A 17,055-nucleotide genomic window follows, 5' to 3' on the forward strand; every position below is an offset into this window, starting at 1 on the left:
AAAAAAAGTGCACAGATAAAGGAGGAATAATTGATGACAGGTCCTTGAATTAATGGGTGTTTGGGGGGGATGCTTACCCAAAGGTGGTAATGTGGCCGGGAGTCAATTATTCACCTCAAACATTGTTCAGAATGATGCATATTTCAAAACATTATTCAGGTTTTTGTCCTTAAAACACTTTTGTGTGTAGGAGTTCTTCTTTCGCATCTCATCCCAAGCCTCTGTTGATAATTCCAAAACGCCATATAAGACCTTGTAATGGAGGCTTACTTTTTGTAACAAGAATAATAATGAGTAGGGCCTAATGAGAATTGTATTCTTGTATTTCATCAAAAACATCTTCATTTGTGTTCCGAAGATGAAAGAAGGTTTTTACGGGTTTGGAAAGACATGAGGGTGAGTAATGACATTTTTGTGTGAACTAACCCTTTCATTTTGTGGAAAAAAAAAAACATGGAAATAATTTGTCACTTTTATCCTTTTGTTTACTAAATTAAATGTATTTGCTTGGTCAGTGTGGTTGTGGGTTTTGGTTCTTTTGCTGTTGTAGCCTGTAAGGACCTTAATTTGGCGAAGTGATATTGAAGTGTAATGCGGTAAAGAACTGGCTGGAACTACTTTAGCTGTGCATTTCCCTGAAAATAAATGCACGCCACCTAAGAATGTTCATCAACCAACCAGATTCAAGCATTCAACAGCCCGGTAATATAAATCATTTATAATAAATACTGAAATATTCCATTAAAATACAAGGTGTCCATTTGATTTCATAGTGACTTTAACAATTATACTGCGATGAGCATGCAGCACTGACCCCAGGTCTGCTTCAAACACCACCTGTTACAACACGTCAGTGCTTCTCAGCTGTTCTAAGACCATGTGTCTGTCGTCACGGGGGGATACAGATGAATGACCCATGAATGTCCTGCCTGTGGTTTTCCACTATGTCCTACTAGACTATTGGGCAACAGCTCTAAAACAATGAATGACTCGTGAGATCTTGATTTAGATGCAAGACGTTAAAGCATAACGTTTTAATAATTAATAATATTTTCTTACAATTATCAGGAACTGCCTGGTTTTCACTTATTAGGGCCAAAACATCATATCAAGTCTAGACTGAGTCCTATCATTTCTAAATGAACACGAACATATAAAAGTTTGAGGTCGGTAAATCAGTTTTAATGTACAGTATTTAAATAAAGTTTCTTAAGCTCACCAAGGCTGCATTAATTTGATTACAAAGTAATTCAGTCTTCAGTGTCACATGATCCTTCAGAAATCTTTTTAATATGCGGATTTGCTGCTCAAGAATTTCTCTTAATTATTATTAATGTTGAAAATTATTTTTTCAGAATTCTTTGATGAATGGAAAGTAAAAAAACTGCATGTGTTCATTTAACAAAAGGATCATATTAATGTTTCCTTGATAAATGAAAGTATTAAACCCAAACTTTAGGATCGTACTCATTCTTTGTCACACCTAAATTAACACATTACTAATCCATGATTCACTCATGAAGCATTCTGGATTTCTTTCACAAATGCTTTTGATACTGATTTAAAGTCATTATGAGACATGATTAACTTCTGTCTCGCGCCAAAGATCCCCGTTTTGGTCCTCCTCTTGAGTATGATTCACCCATTCCTGCTTTGGTCCTCGTTTTGAGGACGATTCACCCACTAAAACCGAAAGAGGAACATCTTTGAGTCATTTAGTCCTCTATGAATATCTGACAATGTCTCATTGCTAAATTAACTCACATGAGGGTTCAAAGACATTGGCTTATATCAAAACATATCATTATATTCCCAAGTCTTAATCTCATATGGTTTGTAGCTTTCTAAAAGTATTTTTTACAAAGTCTTTACAGTCAGAATATACCAACATATAACCATACTATGAAACCACTTTAACGATACATTGATTATATGAATTGATGGATAACCAATCAAAATGGCAAAATTCAAAATATATTAAGTAATCAGTTTTGTTGCATCATTTTTTTTAAGTCAAGAAATTCAAAGTTTAAGTGAGCAGAACTGGCAGATTTTAATTTCTCTTTAAGATGGGGTAAACGAAAGCGATATTTGAAAACCCAATGCTTTGATAGGATTAGCATTGCTGACTGAGTATGGCAATATAAAACAAAAAACATTTCTCAAACCATGCTACACCTGTCACCATGATGGTAACCCCCCAAAAAACCTACATAACAGAACCTCACCAAAATTAGCATAGCAATACATTAAACACTTAACATTACACTTGCACAAAAAAACAAAGAAAAATGCATGTTAATAATATTTATTTTAACATGCATTTTTCTGCAGAAATCTAATTTTTGTCAATCTAAAAACTTGAGTACCTAATTTTGTATCTCTTAAATGTCTTAGTGGGGTCATATTACCACATTTTTAGAAGACTAAAATACTTTTTTGACTGTTGTCATTGCATCTCATTGCACAATCCAATAATGAGCTGTAATCAGATGATTGATGATCTTGATTTAGTTTTTTCTAAATTATTTCAGAACTAAAGTGTATTTCATTGTGGATGTCCCAATTGAGATACTGGATTTTCAATTTTCATAGTTCAATTAAAGTGTTCATGTTAGTAATATTTTCGATGTACAGTGTATTTGTGAGTTAGTACATTTTTTTAGCTGTTGATATCTCATTAGCAGGACCCTGAATCTAATCAAAATGCCTAAATGTATCAAGGCATGGTTTGAGGTATTGGCAAAATATGTATTGCTGACTACAAGAATCAATGTCAGATTTATGTCTGAATACACACTTTTCATTAAATACATTTTATCATGTATAAGTTTCCTAATACATCCAAATATCAGACCAAACATTCCCAAAAACAATGTCACATTTATCATTTTGATAGTTTTGACAAATGTAGGTACCTCATAAAAGACATAACCTCTTCCTCATCAAGATATAGTAATCTTTCTTTAAAAGAAACATATTTATACTGTTTTTCCAAAGTTCAATATATATTTTAATCTATACAAAGTTTTGAGTTCTGATGAGAACAGGTCATGAGAGAAATCAAATCCAATGGTACATCTGTGTCAAGAACATCCCACCGATCATCAGATAAAATTCAAAGAGAAAATGTTTAATGAGAGGTAATGTTGTGTCTCAGAACTTGTTTTGTATTATAATAACCTTTACAAAATCACAGCATATTATTAACTGCGCAGGGATGATATTACACAGGAAGGTGAAGCAAATAAATACTGAATAGGCTAAATGTTGGTTTCATTTCTCACTGAACACTGATCATCATCGTCCTAAATGTCCCTTTGTTGAACGTACAATAAAACAGACCTGTGAATGTGATTAAATTATACAAGCAAATTATTCTTTCCTTCTTATCCCACTCATTATTATAGCAGAATGTCCATAAATTATCCCCATATTTTACTAAATATCTCCATCAAAACAAGTTACTTATCTATATCATTAAAGCCTATGCTACAACATTTGGACATTTCCAACAGTCTCTGTGCTTTATTGTAGGTGTGTGTGAAAAGGTTTCAGCGAGCGCCACATTAACACAGGTGTGTCAGCAGTGCTCGAATTGAGGGGGGGCTGGGGGGATCCGGGACCCCCCATAAGGTATTAGGGACCTCCCATAAGAAGTAAAAAATAGAATTAGGGGGGTCCGTCAGATATTTTTATTTTAGTAAAAAATAATAATAACAAATCTGATTAAATGCATGCAATGGATACAGTAAATTTCGCGAATTTATTATTTACAATATATTTTTGTTCGCTTTAAATTGTAAACGCCCGCCCCACATCTAAAGAGTGCTGTGCGCAATGATATCGTTGACTGACAGGACTGTTTGATTGGCGCCGCTCTGTTGAAGCTAATTTTCGAGGTCGGGAAGAGAAAGCTTCTTACCGACTTTTTTGAGGGGTAATTGTCTCTCTTTATATATCTTTCTACTTTATATCTACCCACACCATATCGGGGCTTCTGTATTCCTTGCGTAAATTGGAAACATTTAGGCTTAAGTTACTTTTTTTCCACCATTATTAATAGTCCTGGTTCTACGGGAGTGCTAGAGATCTCGACGGAGATGGATAACAGTTTTTCAGCAAAGGGAACGATCGTTGTGTGCTTTCTAATTTCCATTCAGAATTTGTATAAAACTTGTTTTTCATGCTGCCAGGATCGGCCACGTAAACACAAAGTTTTGGGTTTCAAAGTTCACTTTCAAAGTTCACTCTTAAAATAGCAATAATTGACATCGATTGGCATGGCATTGTTTGTTTCTGAATAAAGCTGCCTTTTTCGCTAGTCATGGTCGTTGAATAGTTGCTGACCTACTGAGTGCTTTTCCGCCACCTACTGGACGTAACTATGTAAAAATCGCATGTGCTGAAATAGTTGAAAAATCCCCACCATATAATATCTAATAAACAAGTTTCATCTATTTAATCAAGTCTTTTGAAACCAACATTATTACCACAGTGTCACATAATCCACATTAATCATGCAGTTGTTTTTAGGTTAAAAACAACATTTGTAAATAAATCATTTTGTTGGATGTACACAACTGTTCAAAAGTCTCTTCTGCTCACCAAGCCTGCATTGATTTGATGCAAAATACAGTAAAAACAGTAATTTTATGAAATATTATTACAGTTTAAAATAATAATATAATAAAATATTGTTTATTTCTGTGATCAAAGCTGAAAACTATCGTTTCTCCAGTGTTCATCATGATCCTTTAGATCTGAAATATAAAACTTGTTGTAGCATTATACACTACCATTTAAAAGCTTGCGGTCATAAGAATGTATTTTTTTTTAAAAATGTTGGGAAATAAATTAATACTTTTATTCAGTATGGTCGCATTAAATTGATCAAAAGTGACAGTAAAGAAGTTTATAATGTAACAAAAGATTCTATTTCAAATAGAAACTGTTGTTTTGAACTTTCTATTGCTAAAAAATCCTGAAAAATAAAATAAATGTTTATTACATAAATGTTTGTTGATCATCAGACGGATCATGTGACACTGAAAATGCTGAAAATTTGTGAAAATTCTGCTGCCCTCTAAATCCAAACCTTTAGTAAGTAATTTAAAATAATAATTATATATATAGCCTAATATAATTATTTTTCAAGCGGTTTTAATAAATAGTATACATTTATGCATATTATATAAATATATGCTATTTATATCCCAAACACAACCCCCCCCCCCCAGGAAAAAAATTGGGGACCCCCCATAAGACTTGACTCAATTCGAGCACTGTGTGTCAGCAATAACTTATTCACACCATCATCGACATTTCGCGTCTGGCAGGCGTCTCGCCATTCGACTTCAGCCAATACACATTTTCAACACACACACACACATATATTAAAAGATATCACCGCATGTATTTAACAAACCCATGGTAGTTTCGCGTCCCACTGACATAGCGTTGCCAAAACGTGGATGAAGTTCAATAGCGTTTATGAAAATCGAATATCTGGGCATTCATCACATTCACACCCATCAGGACCTCGAAACAAACCGAGCAGCAGAATTGAATTCAGCAAATAAAACATCAGAACGTTCAGAGCATGACGTATTAGTTCGGAAAATGACGTCTTGGCTTCAAACAGATTTGCAGTCGATACATTGACGCCGCCTGCCCTGCAATAAGCTATTAGATAACATACAACTAGATTGGTTTCTAACAATCTGTTTGGCGACATTTTGACAATTAACCTATTATATCTTTTTTAAAAAGCTAATCTGTCTCCATCCATCGTAGTGAAAGCAGCACGTCTCTGACACACCCTCCGAAAGTGAATTCGTGCATTGTGTCTATCAGGGTCAAACAACGCAAATATCATCCAAATATATGAAACGCATAGTATCCTGATCAAATGAATTGATCGCGTGTATTATGCCTCAATGCGCCTTTATAGCCGTTTGATGAGGATCCTCTGTAATGCTACAAATGCAGTGCTCGCATTTCAATCACATCCCCAATGATTCAGACAATACATGAAAGGCAAAGGTAATTTCTCCAATTCATACCTGCACATAATTGTTCTCGCAATATTCCGCAACCCTTGAAAGGTTTTGGTAGCTCTCCACAAGGGCTCTTTTTCCTGCCGGGATTTCCTCCTCTAACAACATTTGTAGCTCTGCCATCTTACATCCCTCTGCATTACTCTTCTCCCCCTCTTTCATTGAAACCAGCGGAGCTTCACTCTCCGACAGGAGGTCCCTCGCCTGGCATTGTGGGATTCCCGTTGGCTCCGCTGTTTCAGAAGTGTGACAATTCTCAACGCAGTGCTTTACGCACTGTTCTGTGATTGGGTGTCTGGTTCTGATAAGCGGTTCTGGACCAATGGGAGACGAGTACGTTTTCCTCAGCGATGCGAAATAGAACACCGTTCAACTTCTTCTGACTAGTGTGTGATGTTGAAGAGAAGCAGATTTACAATTAAGACTAAACAAATGCTTTTTGTCCACTGTCGTGGGCATTCTTTTTAGTTAACATTTAAGCACATAATACATTGTGTATTGGTGTTTTAAGCTTTAAGGTATGTTAATGATATTATCGTTAGTTTTTCAGTGAACCGCATGGCATGTCTAACGTAACGGGGATATTCGGATAATTATATAAAATAATGCAATACTGCTATACCGTGGTGATAGCGATATAACAGTGACGATCTTATAAAATATAGTAATAATGCGAGTATTTACTATGTGAACAATGCTTCTTAAGTAAACTAAACTGATCTCAAAACCAATTCCTCTAAAATAAACAAAAGACAACTTTAGGATGTTATTTTATACTAGAGACACTTCTGTATACTACTATATATTCTGAATAGTCAGAAATTATATTAAATCCATCTATCGGAGGCAGCTCATATCTTAGCACGAGTAAAAGACGTTTAAATAGCCTTTCGCTAGGCATTGTGGATCCTGTAGGCTAAAGCGCTCTGCGTTCTATTAATTACTATGGAGGTCAGCTTTATTGGAAACTACATCACCCAAACTGCACCTGTTTCAGTTAATACTTAGGACACCTTAGCAGCATTTTCAGATGGACGAAACACAGGAGGTGAGTTATATTCAGTTATTCAGAGTTATTTTTTGTTATTCAGTAGCATTTTTCCTACTCTTAAAGGCCATTTTCATAGTTTAGACGGTGATTTCTTAATATGGCGAAAGGTTAATGAAATTGCTGATTAAGTTAATTAACCAAGTTGTTCAATATCAAGTATGTTTAACATATCAAATAAGAAATAAGTCTACATTTAAATTATTACCTTATTAGTGTGATTTGCTTTTCTGTTTGCTAAATGTTTATCTAATTTGCTGGCATCTATCAATCATGATGTAAAGACCTTTCCATGAGACGAAGTACGTACAATGGAGGAAGATCCCAAATCTATTCAGAGGAGGTTTGAAGCAGCTGTCAAAGTCATCAGAAATTTACCTGAGGATGGTAATACCTAAATATGAATGTCAAGTATTGAACTTCATGGTTTCATATAAATTACAACAACATTAAAAAATGTGTTTTTAATAATTCTTCATTTCACACAGGCTCTTATGATCTGTCCGATGATATGCTGGTTATGTTATACAGTTACTACAAACAAGCTACAGCAGGACCTTGTAACACCCTAAAACCAAACTCTTGGGATCCTATTGGCAAGGCTAAATGGTAATTCTTATCCACTGAAATAATGATTTTTCATATTATATATTTATAACTACATGTTTTTAATGAATTTAGTGTTATGTTAACAGAAATGTTGATGTTGTTATATCTCAAGAATGCTTTAAAGAATAATTTGAGCAATAAGCCAGATATGCATATTAAACCCAGACACGTGTTGTTTGCAGGGAGGCATGGAAAGCCTTGGGAAACATATCAAAGGACCAAGCCATGATGGAATATGTTCAGGAAATACAATTGGTAGGTTGTATAGATGAAGCTCTCTCATATAGTCATATTGAGGTAACACCAAAACTAGTTTAAATCATAAACAATCAAATGTTTTATCATAGATTATAGAAACCCTTCCAGTCACAGACAGGATGGCAGAATTAATGGACGCTCTTGATCCATTTTATGAAATGGTAGAGGATGATGATGATGTGACCAGTAAAGCAGCACTATTATCCACAGGTACTTTTCCTAAAATGATTCAAATGCCTTAACCATAAGATCTGACCTTATTTGAACTCCTTTAATTAACATTTTAATGAATGTAAAAACAGGAAGCACTAAAGATGGAAAAGTTGTTGATGATGAGAAAGTTGAAGAGGGGGAAAATGAAAGTAATAGGAAATATAGATGATGACATGGAGATGGATGAGAAGAAGAGGGGTACAAGCAACAACTTTGTGCCTTTATATAATACAACAGGCCATATAGAATATGAAATGTGTATTTAAAACTGTCCACTGGAATTAGGTACTTTTGTAAATAAGTGTCCTACATAATGTGCCTCGTAGTGGGTCAATTGTTTTATAGCTAGTTTGGGTCTCAACATCACATAAGTACATGGGAGAGAAGCAAACTATAAGTGCTATCACAAAGAATTTTGTTTGTTTGTTTGTTGCATAGTTCATCTGTCTCGGTGGCCGGTTGCATAAACTGTTTAGACTAGTCATCTACATTTTTCCTTCAAGACTGGTCCTAATTATTTTTTTTTACGTCTGTTACATAAAAAAGGTGGATTGATCTTATTAGATTTGAAAAAGTCAGTCAAACCAGTTCTCAAGAGACAGTCTTAACCACATAGTGGCCAAGTTTATGCAACTGGCCCAGTAGCTGATTTGCATACATTAGAAAGACATCAAATATGGAAAAAAAGTACAAGTCACATGATTCAAATATGAATAAGCAGATTTCTGTGGAGATTAAAAATACAATGTTCAAAAAAAGAGGGTGGTGATAAAAAGAAATTTTGTTAGAATAATCACAATTTGCCATGTCAGAATGACAAATGCTAGCTGAAACGATTTCTGCAATTACAGAAGTTGTGCCCAAGAATCACCATCTCACTCACACTGACTTTTTACCCAAGATGTACAATTTCTGCAACAATTGGCCCTCTTAAAACACAACTTTGAAAAATTAATCTAACGTAAATTAGACTCAGAATTCAGATAATTAAGAGTACAATTTTAACTAGAGCAGGGAATTTAAATTCAGTTCTACAACTAAAGGTAATTTGTTTTCCATGAACGAAGATTTTATCATTAAAGGGTTAGTTCACCCATGAAAATTCGGTCAGTATTCACTCACCCTCATGTTGTTCCAAACCTCCATGTGTCCACCTGTCCTGCCGAACACAAAGGAAGACACATAATGAATGAATTGTCCAGACAGAGACCTGTAAAATGTGTTTGAATCTCCTGACATGATTCATACGATTTTTTATTCTGCAGTCTCGAGCACCCATGCAGCAGAGAGAGGAAGTTTACCAGTGTTTAATGAAAGTGAGGAGAACAGTGTGTCCTCCTCAACCAATGACACTCATAGTTCTCTCAACACTGAGGAGGAAGATGAAGAACTGGCGTATGGTATGTTTTGGTTCCCATCAGTTTGCATTTTTGTGTCCGGGCCCAAGTTATACTGTATGGCCCATCTTAAGTTGTGTTGGAGGATACAAAACTCTTGAGGGACAAATTTAGTTTTTAGCATTCTGATTAGAAAAGATTCATTTAATGAAATTACATTGGCAGATAATGTAAACAAAGTGTCTATTATAAACTGTGTGTTTAAAAAATATTATTTGATGACATTCTTCTTACCAAATATCCCACAGATGAATCAGATGGTGAGATATACAGCGGCTCAATGGAAAAACCAGCAACACCAGAGAGGGTACAGTCTTTATACTGATGTTTTCAATTCTTTCACAGGCTCAAAAACATATTGCATCTCAAAACTCATCTCTTATATTTTGCATAATAAAAAAAAACATATTTTATTAGTAAGGTTGGTAAAATTCTCTAAACTTGTGCATTTATTTGATCAAAAATACAGTAAAAGCTGTAATATTGTGATATATTATTACAATTTAAAATAACAGTTTCCTATTTGAATATGTTTTAAAATGTAATTTATTCCTGTGATCAAAGCTGAATTTACAGCATCATTACTCAGTGTCATGTGATCCTTCAGAAATGTTCTTATATGCTGAATTGCTGCTCAAGAAGTTATTCTTAATATTATCAACTGTTGTGGAAACAATACTAATTTTTTTCAGTATTCTTTGATAAATGGAAAGTTCATAAGAACAGCATTTATTCGAAATATAATTTTTGTAAATACTGATCAAATGACTTTTGATCGATTTAATGCATAATTGGAGAAAAAAAGTATTGATTTCTTTACTGATACCAAACTTTTCAACAGTAGTGTATGAATAATGGAAAGTACAAAAATAACTCGAGAGTAATGCAATCACAATGGTGAATAAATAAAGATCAACAAAGATCTTTTAATTTTGGCGTGCAGATTCACTCTTAAAAAGCTGATTAACTTATTAAATACTTTAGTTTTGAGAGTTATCAAATTCATAAAAAACCCTTGAAACAACAATCATTAAGAGATCTATAACTGGGGTGAATCCATAAGGTCACTCTGATGCATAATAGATCAGTAGAGACTTGAAAGTGTTATGTGATTCCTGGCATAAAAAACAAAGTATGACTTGAAATCCTTGGCAAAACATGGATTAAGTGACCTCAACTGAACTCCACCATGATAGTTAGCCGAAGAATAGGCTTGTGACATTTCTTTGTGAGAGAGAGATAGAGAGAACCAAAGGAAGAAATGCATTTGTTTGTCATGACATGTCATGTCAGAGCTAAATAAATGGTAGTATGCAATGCTCTTCCTAGGGTTCAGGAGTTCCCAGGGTCCATTTGGCAGAAGTGAACGTGGTTGGTGCCAACATGCAACAAGGGGGAAACAGAGAGCCTCAGTGTGAGAGTCAGGATGGGAAACCACAGGGAATTATACCCCCCGTCCCCCACCCGCCGACACTTGGAACCGTCCAAACTGACAGAATCTCTCCAGGCAGAGGAAGAGGTTGGGCTCGAGTCAGTGTTTGAATAAGTCTTGAGCACCATGACGTCAACAAGCAATAATGTGATCAACAAGCCAATTTTCTACCAGCATTTGTATAAACTTACAATGGGGGTGAATAGTATTATACTTCTCCTAGGAAATAATTTCCTAATAAGGCAAGACTCTTATGTTGCATAGTGGCATTCATTATAGTTTATATTGATATTTATTTCCTTTCATCACCATGGGCTTGTATTTCTATTATAAAAAGAAAGAAAATACACACTTGCAGAAAATTATAACCCTGTAAATGATATGAAATAATAGTCAATATATATATATATATATATATATATATATATATATATATTAAAAAGTTTATTTAAAAGAGTTTATTGAATATATAGACAAAATCTGAAAAAAATATTTTGCATATGTGTTTTTTTTTTTGTTGAGTATAATATTTGATACATCAAGCTTTTATTGCTCATATAGTATGATACAGGAGAATATGGAGCTCAAATTCAAGGAGGAAAAAACACCTGAATTTATTCAGAGGCCAAAATTGAGCAAAAATATTCAATTTGGTGCAAAAGATAATATGAAATTCTGATAGCATGTGATATAAATCGATACGATCTTTATAACGATATAGACGACTTGCATAAAATACATTTGTATCTGTTGTTCTATATCTCTCAATATAATGTCTGTGTAAGATGATATTTAAATGCTTAGTCATTACAATTTAGGTTTATGCTGTTTAATTATGTAACAGTATCTATGTTTGATATGTGTCAGGGAGTTAGTGGAAGCATAAATGGATGTTTTTTTTATATATATACTCTCAGGGCTTCAGTTAATGGGAACTAGCCTACCTGACAAACACGAGTGCGGTTTCCAAGGAAATGGTCAGCGCTGGGAGACAGAAGACAGAACGGACAAAAGAGCGTTTAATACAGAGATTGCTGTGATTCTGTCACAGTTACAGGACAACATGCAAGATGTGCTGCGCAGACTGACCACACTGGAACATCTTACGGCATCACAAGTAAGACCAGCATCAAAATATCTGGCTCAATGTAACCACAAGTCTAGAATGTAGATCCCAAAGACTGGATCTGTTTAATCCACCTTGTGTTTTTCTGTGCAGTAAATGTTAAAACAAGTTGTGTTACAATACAAACGAGCATGTTTATAATGACATTGCATTAAAATAATATGGTAAGAAATACCAGTTTGCAAAATCTTGCAGCAAAACAAGCTAGAAAAAATAGCTGGAAGTGGATGAGACATGTCATTTACAGTAAAAATAAATAAATATTTTCTATTATAATATATGTTCAAATTTGTTCGTTCCCCCTGTGATGACAAAGCTATATTTTCAGGATCTTAATATAACATTTTATGGGAAAATAAATACCATTAAACAACAATCACCTTCGATAATTCTATTAAAACCTTGAGGACAGTTAAAGTTGCTATTAATTTAAATATTTATTTGCTTATGTTTGGTTTTAGGCTGAAATTACTTCTCTCAAAACTTTGAACTGTAAGGCATCAAAAAAGGTATGTTTATTTGACGTCAAATGCATTGAATGCAATAGTTTGAAATTCCGCTTTATGTTAACAGAAATGTTTTATTGTATCTGTGTTTCAGAGATGGTCCTGGTGGACTTTAAACTCGCCCCACTTCGCTGCGGGGCTGACCGTTATCTGGCCATTTGCTGTGCACTGGCTGGTGCAGTTTTACTTACTGAAGAGAAGGAGGTAAGCTGTGCTGTTAACTAGGCTATATGTAAACACTTTTTTTTTTCAACAGAAAAAATGTTGAGTAAAACATGCCTGCATTGCATCTTTGTTGTGGTTTTAGATGGTTAAGAGTGAAGTGAAGAATCAGATACCAACTGTATACCATCATGAGGACTTTCAGACGGTCTGGATATATCTGGATATATCATAAAAGTGAAAGCTATGATGTCACCCTAACCTCAGAAATTAGTAGGCTAGTATTCAGCAAGGACAGTGACAGTAAAGTGATGATGTGTAATATGATATTTCCATCTGAATAAATGCTGTTCATTTCAACATTTTATTCACCAAAGAATTCTGGAAAATGTATCACTGTTTCTACAAAAATGTTGAGCTGCACACTGATAATAATAGTGATTTATTTATTTATTTATTTTATTTTTTACTTTTTATTTTTAGCAGAAAATCGTCATATTGGATAGATTTCTGAAGGATCATGTGACTGATGACTTGAGTAATGATGCTGAAAATTCAGCTTTACGTCACTGGAATAAACTACATATATATATTCAAATAGTTAAATTGTAAAAACATTTTACTGTATTTTGGTTAGGCGTTTGAACAGTCATGTATATAATAATCATACCTTTTCTATTGTGTATTGTGTGTTTTATTTGTATGACTTTCAATGCAGTTAGTTTACAGTCATTTTAATCCATCTTTAAAAGATTTACTCATTTTTCATTTGCTTCGAGAGATTACATTTCAAAGAGGAGAAATGCTGGAAAAATAAAGTATTTTGACATGGATAGAGAACAAATGCCAAGAAAGATACAGTATGTTGCAGCTTTTCCAAATGAGGGATAGAAAATAAAAATAAAATGTGTGGGTTTTTTTTTTTTGATTAATTCACTTTAATTCACTGTACCAAAGAGAAAAGCTAAGCAACACAGACTTGACATATTTCTGATAAATATCTTCTACTACCGCTATACTTTGTATATTATGTGGAGTGTGGACAAAAATTTAAGTAGTTTAATTTTTATACTACAGAGGCATAGAATACTTATACGTCTGTTGGTGTTCTTGTAGGATACTTGTATGTTTGACTGCTTGAGACAGATAGATAGAGAAATAGATCGAGAGAGACTGAAACACGTCTGTAGATGACTAAATATTAAAGATTCCTCCTCAAATCAAAGTCACTTAATGTGGGCCCATTGAGAGACTGTAGTGTTTCTACACGGACGCAATTAAAGACAGGACAATAACAATATGATTGTGTTCAAAAGCCTGTTGCTAACTTATCAGGCTGTACACGGGGAAGCAGAGAGATTTAGAAGGTGGTCTGAAAGCAGAGGTCCATGAAAAAAAACTATTAAGTCTTTGATTAACGAGATAGCTGTCTTCTTTTTCGGACATAAACACTATTTAGGACGGATAGTCTACTGCTAAACGCCAGTCAGCTGGCGAATGGACGCCTCTGTCATTGCCTCATGAATATTAACTTCCTCACGTGATTGGACGCTCCAGTAAAGTTACAAAGCAACGGACGTACTTATTATTCATAAGACATGCCATCGCTGTTAGTCGTAATTTACGAGTGGATACGATTGTAAGTGCACGTGGTAAATCTGAAAACACGTTTTGTTACATGCATTGACATTTGCGGTTTATGGAAAAATGCAAGAGGAGGGTTTGATTGTCGAAGCTAGTCGAGCAGGTCCTCCGAACTGGATCCAGCAGCACGCCGTCGTAAGAGCGAGTCACATTCCGGTTATGATAAATTGATGCACTGCATGTTTAGACAAGTGACATTTAATTTGTTCTCCTCTTTAGTACCAAGACCTGATGCATTTAGATGTCGGTGACAGTGCTCAAGTATACGCTGCTTTCCTGGTGTACATGGAACTGACGGAGGGTGAGGAAAAATCAAAGTAGTGGTTAGTTAGAAGTGGAAGATAAAGACTGAATAAGCTTTTTTGTCTTTCCCTTTCAAGTGCGTAAATGGAAGGAGGTGGTTGGAGTTTCCTGCCCAGACTTACAGGCGGTTCTGCTGGAGGGTCGAGAGAAGGAAGGAGAAGCAGTTCAGATGATCTACCCTCTGCCTTCACATAGATCCATCAAACACAAAGAGTAGGAGACACAGTCAGCATTTACTGTAATACTGCCATTACTAAGCAGCTCTTTGGCTGTGAAGTATCAAAGCTGCTGTAAATTGCTTTCAAAACACCTCTTGTTTCAAATCAGTGGTTCTGAGCCTCCCAGCTAACAATTGCCACTCCATCCATTTGCATTAAGCTTTCCATTGTTAGAAACCCAGTTATACTATTGAATGGTCGTGCAACACTCTTTCATTTTCTCCTGAGACGAGAGAAATCTGCTATTTACCTTTTTCACTTCCTCCTACAATGATGCAAAAATCGTCATTTTACGTCTTTGTTGGAGGAAGTGTAAGAGAGGGGGATTTCTGTAAAGACTTCAAGGCAAGCACCAAACCCGCCCATAGGGGGTTGGGCCTAATGCGCTAACAGACCAATCACAGATCAGTGCCAGTACGTCTGATTTCACCGGCAGAAACGTTTAGAAAATATGGACGAAGGTACTGAATACGCAGACGGATGCATTATGGAGGATTGGGATTACACATAGTGTCAGCCATCTTTTCCAGAAGCTAAGCCAGCAGTCTCTTGTTCTGTGGCGAAAGCTGAGTAGTAACTATTATAATAGTCAAGACTAGTAAGATAGTTTCAGGTAAAGACCAGAAACTTCAGGAATACACATGACCGCTTTATAAAGTTTCACTTAATCAGATTATTATGCTTTAAAAATGTGACCATTTAATCTTTTTAGGTTGCGGACTATACTGGACAGAGGTGTCCCGATGCTCTTGTGTGCAGTGGCTTCTGACTCCAGTCTGGTGTACCAGAGGCTGTGTGATGGCCTTCTGACCCCTGACCCTCCAGTGGAGATCCAGGACCAAGGCCGCCGACAGCATCGCAAACGTAGGTTACAGACGTGAGATGAGCACCCAGGCAGATTATGATCTGAGATGTGGATTGGGTAGTATTATGACTGATGGAGGCTGGTTTAAATGCGTTCATGAACTTGTATCGTCCTTGAAGAGAGACTGAATTGATAAGATAATCTCAGGAACGGACCATATTTGTGTTTTATAAGACAACTTATTGCAGTATTACATTTAGACAACACCAATGAGCTGCTTTTTTTTTTACTCAAAAACTTGTGACAGATTTGTAAAATAAAACATTTCATAATTCCCAAAAAAATCAAACAGAGAAAGCTGCAAAATAAATTGTTTTTATTGTTGAAACCATCTTCATTTACTCACCCTGTCATTCCAAATCCAGAAGACAAGCTAGTTCATCTTCGAAACACAAGTCTTCATTGAAAGTCCATTCCACCAAAACTTTGATGCTCAAAATAGTTCAGATTTTTTTGTGAATCAAGGGGTGTAATCCAAATCTTCTGAAGAGACATGATCATTTTTAAATGCAGTATTTCATTCATATATAAACATTGATCAACACATATAGAGCTCATCAAAAATTGTAAACAGAAGCTCAATCGCACTTGCTTAAAGGGATAGTTCACTCAAAAATTTCAAGTTGTTCCAACCCAGTTTAAGTTTATTTCTTCTGCTGAACACAAAAGGATATATTTTGAATAATATGGGTAACCACACAGGCCTAAGGCCACATTGACTTCCATATTATGGGGGGGAAAAAAAGTATGAAATACAAGAAACTAACTCATACAGGTTTGGAACAACATGAGGGTAAATGATGACTGAATTTCCCTTTCACATACAAGAGCCACTGAGGTTTGTTCTAGCACGTCAAGCAAGGTTGGTTCAGCTTCTGTTTTACCATATTTGATTTGCTCCATCAATGTGAATAAATGACAATTTTCATTTTTGGGTCAATAGACACTTTAAAGGATTAGTTCACTTTTGAAAAAGCTTTTGCTAATAATTTACTCACCCCCATGTCATCCAAGATGTCCATGTCTTTCTTTCCTCAGTCGAAAAGAAATTTAGGTTTTTGATGAAAACATTCCAGGATTTTTCTCCATATAATGGACTTCAATGGGAACCGGATGGTTCAGGTCCAAAAGATAGTGTTAATAACTGTTTCAGATGCAGCTTCAAATGTCTTTAAACGACACCAGACGATGAATAAGGGTCTTATCATGCGAAAC

General features: G+C 35.2%; 3 protein-coding genes across 6 annotated transcripts in view; 2 read left to right on the forward strand and 1 right to left on the reverse strand.

Moving 5' to 3' along the window:
• abi1b (abl interactor 1b) overlaps window positions 1–6,240 on the reverse strand; it is a 23,482-nt gene extending 17,242 nt beyond the window's left edge. For all 3 annotated transcript variants that reach the window (XM_039676251.2, XM_089131435.1, XM_039676250.2), the window contains exon 1: window positions 6,066–6,240. In XM_039676251.2, the coding sequence (XP_039532185.1) occupies window positions 6,066–6,221 (156 nt within the window). In that variant the 5' untranslated portion in view covers window positions 6,222–6,240. The remainder of the gene's footprint in view (window positions 1–6,065) is intronic.
• The window catches only part of acbd5b (acyl-CoA binding domain containing 5b), a 27,221-nt gene extending 13,608 nt beyond the window's left edge, over window positions 1–13,613 (forward strand). The window contains exons 1-12 of one of the 2 annotated variants that reach the window (XM_039676256.2): window positions 6,902–7,107; window positions 7,392–7,494; window positions 7,596–7,716; window positions 7,899–7,971; window positions 8,064–8,184; window positions 9,453–9,587; window positions 9,833–9,891; window positions 10,914–11,103; window positions 11,934–12,133; window positions 12,604–12,651; window positions 12,743–12,852; window positions 12,956–13,613. In XM_039676256.2, coding sequence (XP_039532190.2) covers window positions 7,419–7,494; window positions 7,596–7,716; window positions 7,899–7,971; window positions 8,064–8,184; window positions 9,453–9,587; window positions 9,833–9,891; window positions 10,914–11,103; window positions 11,934–12,133; window positions 12,604–12,651; window positions 12,743–12,852; window positions 12,956–12,974 — 1,152 coding nt within the window. In that variant the 5' untranslated portion in view covers window positions 6,902–7,107; window positions 7,392–7,418 and the 3' untranslated portion in view covers window positions 12,975–13,613. Of the gene's footprint in view, window positions 1–6,901; window positions 7,108–7,391; window positions 7,495–7,595; window positions 7,717–7,898; window positions 7,972–8,063; window positions 8,185–9,452; window positions 9,588–9,832; window positions 9,892–10,913; window positions 11,104–11,933; window positions 12,134–12,603; window positions 12,652–12,742; window positions 12,853–12,955 lie in introns of those variants that run through there. The other variant, XM_089131438.1, reaches the window with a different exon arrangement.
• A 476-nt stretch (window positions 13,614–14,089) lies between these two features.
• On the forward strand, window positions 14,090–16,570 carry tsen15 (TSEN15 tRNA splicing endonuclease subunit). The gene is made up of 4 exons (XM_039676248.2): window positions 14,090–14,589; window positions 14,674–14,755; window positions 14,835–14,970; window positions 15,688–16,570. The coding sequence occupies exons 1-4, from the start codon at window positions 14,518–14,520 to the stop codon at window positions 15,854–15,856; spliced, it is 459 nt and encodes a 152-aa protein (XP_039532182.2). The 5' UTR covers window positions 14,090–14,517; the 3' UTR covers window positions 15,857–16,570.
• The last annotated feature ends 485 nt before the right edge of the window (window positions 16,571–17,055 follow it).

This window comes from Pimephales promelas, chromosome 5 (genome assembly GCF_988280905.1).
Source record: "Pimephales promelas chromosome 5, fPimPro1.hap1.1, whole genome shotgun sequence".
NCBI classification, from domain to species: domain Eukaryota; kingdom Metazoa; phylum Chordata; class Actinopteri; order Cypriniformes; family Leuciscidae; genus Pimephales; species Pimephales promelas.

Excerpts from the sequence above, each read along its gene's own strand:
- tsen15 (XM_039676248.2), top strand. The coding sequence starts at position 14,518 with ATGCAAGAGGAGGGTTTGATTGTCGAAGCTAGTCGAGCAGGTCCTCCG. Across the intron at positions 14,590-14,673 it reads GGATCCAGCAGCACGCCGTC|TACCAAGACCTGATGCATTT; the intron begins GTAAGAGCGAGT and ends TCTCCTCTTTAG. Across the intron at positions 14,971-15,687 it reads AGATCCATCAAACACAAAGA|GTTGCGGACTATACTGGACA; the intron begins GTAGGAGACACA and ends TAATCTTTTTAG.